The 4,292-nt window shown below is 54.5% G+C and overlaps 1 protein-coding gene and 1 non-coding gene across 2 annotated transcripts; both read left to right on the top strand.

Annotated features, from left to right (window-relative positions):
* The first annotated feature begins 364 nt into the window (after nucleotides 1–364).
* On the top strand, nucleotides 365–1,596 carry LOC100283455 (mu-crystallin). The gene has a single exon (NM_001156356.1). It carries the CDS (start codon nucleotides 415–417, stop codon nucleotides 1,420–1,422), a length of 1,008 nt encoding a protein of 335 aa, NP_001149828.1. The 5' UTR covers nucleotides 365–414; the 3' UTR covers nucleotides 1,423–1,596.
* Nucleotides 1,597–2,560: 964 nt separating this feature from the next.
* TRNAH-GUG (transfer RNA histidin (anticodon GUG)) lies at nucleotides 2,561–2,632 on the top strand. The gene has a single exon. It is a non-coding gene; the product is annotated as a tRNA-His (tRNA).
* The last annotated feature ends 1,660 nt before the right edge of the window (nucleotides 2,633–4,292 follow it).

The following is a 4,292-nucleotide window of genomic DNA, read 5'->3' on the forward strand; positions in this document are numbered from 1 at the left end:
TATTCCAATTTTCTACCAGTCCTTTTCCTGGGTGACATTAAAAAGTTTATAACTCCTAACGTACTACTAAAAAAAAGCTAAGTTGTCATCAGAAACGTAGGAAATTGTAAACTCTTGGTAAATTGCCGAACATCATTCTACGTCGATAGGATCATAGGAACGGGAATTTTCGCTTGGACGAAATTTCCGGAGAGCCAACTGTATCAGTAGACTGCCGAGTCAACCTCGTCAACGCTACTGCCGAATCTTCCTGCCCTACTAGGCCCCCAAGCCCCCATCAGATTTCGTTTTGTGCATTTATGCACGGCGTGACCCTTGTGCACTGGATACGATCCCCCCAACCAAACCGCATCCGCGAACCGACGATCCACATCTACAGGCCACAGCACAGACGGAGAGCGGAGCAGAGCTGGCATGGCGGCCGCGCCGTCGCACCCGTTCGTCTACATCGACGCGGCGGCTCTCCACTCGCTGCTCCCCTTCGCGTCGCTGATCCCACACCTCCGCGCGGGCCTCGCCCATCCGGAGCTCTCCGCCGGCATCCAGTGCCCGCAGCGCGTCTCCATCCCGCTCCCCACGGCGCCGTCCGCCGCGCTCCTCCTCATGCCCTCCTGGTGCGCGCACCCGTCGCTGCCCTACCTCGCGCTTAAGGCCGTCACCTCGTTCCCGTCCAACTCGCCGCGCCTCCCGTCCGTCCACGCCGCCGTCTCCCTCTTCAGCGCCGCCACGGGCGCGCCGCTCGCGTCCATCGACGGCTCCGCGCTCACGCTGCTCCGCACGGCCGCCGTCTCGGCACTCGCCGCCTCGCTCCTCGCCTCCCCGTCCCGCCCGCCCTCGGTCCTCGCGCTCGCGGGGGCCGGCGCGCTCGCGCCCTACCTCGCGGAGGCGCACCTCGCGGCGCTCCCCTCCGTCTCCCGGGTCCTCGTCTGGAACCGCACCAGGGCCAAGTCCGCGGCGCTCGTCGCCAAGCTCCGCGAATCGCACCCGGGCCTCACCGTCGAGGAGGTGGGCAGCATGGACGAGGCCGTCGCCGCGGCGGACGTCGTTAGCTGCGCCACGGGGTCGCGGGAGCCCATCGTGCGCGGGGAGCTGCTGCGCCCCGGCGCGCACCTGGACCTGGTGGGGTCGTTCACGCCGGCGATGCGGGAGTGCGACGACGACGCGCTGCGCCGCGGGCGGGTGTTCATCGACTTTGAGGCGGCGATGGAGGAGGCCGGGGAATTGGTGGGTGCGGTCCAGCGAGGCGTGCTTCGGAGGGAGGACGTGGCCGGGACGCTGTCGGAGCTGGCCGCCGGGACTGTGGTGGGCCCACGGAGAGACGACGAGATCACCGTGTTTAAGTCCGTTGGCACCGCCGTGGTGGATCTCTTGGCGGCGCAGCTGGCCTACGAGACTCACCTTGCCGCAACCAAGGATGCTTGAGCTCCACCCTCCACCAGCTTCTAGATGATGCGGTGTTTCTTTTTCTTGTCCAATCCTCCGACGAGTTACAACAGAAATAAATGGATCAGCTCAATCCTTATGCATTAATAATAGATTCCAGTGATAGTGTACGTACTCCACATTTGTTACTTGTTAGTATATATTTGTTTATGCTTACTCATCTGATGTTGCTAGCAAGGTGAACCGTAAGTGTTCACGGTTAAATGGAGCTCCATTGCTGGAATATTTGTGTTCTTTTCATGCCGGAGAAGAACTCTCTTGATTTTTAGAGCTTGTTTGGGACGTAGTTTTTCCAAAGGAGCTTCAAAGGATTGAAAATCCTGATGTCATATACCGGATTTCAAGGAAGGATTGAAGCTTGCCGTCCTGTTGGAAAGGTTTCATTCACTCAAAAAACACAGGATTTTTACATCCACTCGTATCCAAAGTTTTTGAGTGTTTGACAGGAAAGTTTTTTTGAAACTATATGGTATTATAATACCATGGTATACAACTGGTTACACTATTCATATATGGTTTTCCATCAGCTCACTAAAACTAAAGTATTCTATAAATCTAGCACATGTTTGGTTCTAAAGTATTTGTTGACTACCAATATTAATAAGTTGCAGCAACCGTAGCCCTAAAAAATACCACATGAGTAAATATCACCAATATATATACAGTAACAATCAGAACCCAACACACAAAAAAAATACCACAGGAGCAACAAACACACACACATATATAGGAATTGTGCCCTGTTCAGCACTAGAATTATACCAAATCATCAATACGAGAATTGCAGTACAATTAACACAAGAATATAGTGACAGATAAAAATGGTCATTACATGGATTGAATGAAAGAAGATACCAACACCTTCTTAAAGTACATGAGTCTATGTATGCGGTCTGCAGCTATAGCTCAAAGGCGTGCAGACCATAGTTCAAAATAGGATAAGCTTGTTAAAGGAGCCTAGTCATAATAGCAGCCTAGCCACGAGTTCCTATGATCTGGCAACAAAGGAAATATAGCAGTCAATACTTTGGTAACTACAACTATGGTAATCAGGTGTTAGATGAGATCTTAATATGTCTAAAGTTTAATACTGAAACAGGTAGTATCTAGCACTAATGTGGCTGTAGTTTAGTGGTGAGAATTCCACGTTGTGGCCGTGGAGACCTGGGCTCGAATCCCAGCAGCCACACTTTTTCTTAATTTTTATGTACTCGCTTAGAAAATTTTCCCTTGCCCCATGCGAATCCCAGCAGCCACACTTTTTTTGTTTTCTATGTACTGGTTAGAAAAAATTCCTAGCTGATTTTGCAACTTTGTTTTACCGTCTCATGCTGCCTATACACCAAATAAACTTGTGGAATAACCTAGTTTAGACTTGCTATAATAAGAACGTAGGTAGTCAGCAAGCAAATGAACCTCGGGAGTAAATATTGTGTTGCCTCTTGCCCCATGTGGTTTGTACTCTAAGCAATTCTCGCCATTACATATACTTGTTGATAATTCATTCACTTGTCGTGTAACTATTATTCCATTTCTCTTGTTTTGCACATAGTTTATCGTTTATCTTTTATGGTCACTAGATCGGTGAGGGATTAGAGAGGAAATTCGATGGTTGGAGTTGTTGGTGGAGGTGGTGGGGTACTGTTCATGTTCATGCGTGAACAGTGCTCGCGTTTACTGTTCACAGGGCGCCGGTCGGAGGCCTCTGCCCACGGTCGAGCAAGAGGAGGGTTTATTCCTTCTAATTTTTGCTTACTTTATTTCTGTCGGCGTTTCGACCCCGGGGGGTCCCTGGACCGACGAGTAAATTGTCGCCGCGTGCCCCAGCCCAGATGGGTCGGCACGAGACGGAGCGCGAAGGGGGGAAAAGCCGGAGGGAGACAGGCGTAAAAGGGGAAACCCGCGGCCTTCGTGTTTGTCCCGCGCCCAGGTCGGGTGCGCTTGCAGTAGGGGTTACAAGCGTCCCCGTGGGAGGGAGCGAGAGGCTTACGTGTGCGTCGTCCCGTCCTTCCCCGCGCGGCCAACCCTCTGTAAAAGGGCCCTAGACCTTCCTTTTATAGGTGTAAGGAGAGGGTCCAGGTGTACAATGGGAGATGTAGCAGCGTGCTAACGTGTCTAGCAGAGAGGAGCTAGTGCCCTAAGTACATGCCGTCGTGGCAGCCGGAGAGGTTTTGACACCCTGTTCGTGTGATGTCGTGGCCGTCGGAGGAGCGCTGGAGCCCTGCGGAAGGACAGCTGTCGGGGCTGTCGAGTCCTTGCTGACGTCTCCTTGCTTCCGTAAGGGGGCTGAGAGCCGCCGTCGTCATGGAGCATGCGGGGTGCCATCATTATTTGTTTTACCGGGGCGAGCCAGATGGGACGCCGGTCTTGTTCCTCGTAGCCAGAGCTTGCTAGGGGTAGGGTAATGATGGCCCCTCCTGTGACGTGGTCGGTCCGAGCCCTGGGTAGGGCGAGACGGAGGCTCCTCCGAGGTCGAGGTCGAGTCTGTCCTCCGAGGTCGAGGTCGAGTTCGAGCCCTAGGGTCGGGCGAGGCGGAGTTCGTCGTCTTCCGGGGCCAAGGGCGAGTCCGAGCCCTGGGGTCGGGCGAGACGGAGTTCGTCGTCTTCCGGGGCCGAGGCCGAGTCCGAGCCCTGGGGTCGGGCGAGGCGGAGTTCATCGTCTTCCGGGGCCGAGGCCGAGTCCGAGCCCTGGGGTCGGGCAAGGCGGAGTTCGTCGTCTTCTGGGGCCAAGTCCGAGCCCTAGGGTCGGGTGAGGCGGAGTTCGTCGTCTTCCGAGGCCGAGGCCGAGTCCGAGCCCTAGGGCCGGGCGAGGCGGAGCTTCCTATGGCGCCCGAGGCCGGACTTGGCTGC

The sequence above is a fragment of the Zea mays genome, chromosome 1, assembly GCF_902167145.1.
Source record: "Zea mays cultivar B73 chromosome 1, Zm-B73-REFERENCE-NAM-5.0, whole genome shotgun sequence".
NCBI lineage: Eukaryota > Viridiplantae > Streptophyta > Magnoliopsida > Poales > Poaceae > Zea > Zea mays.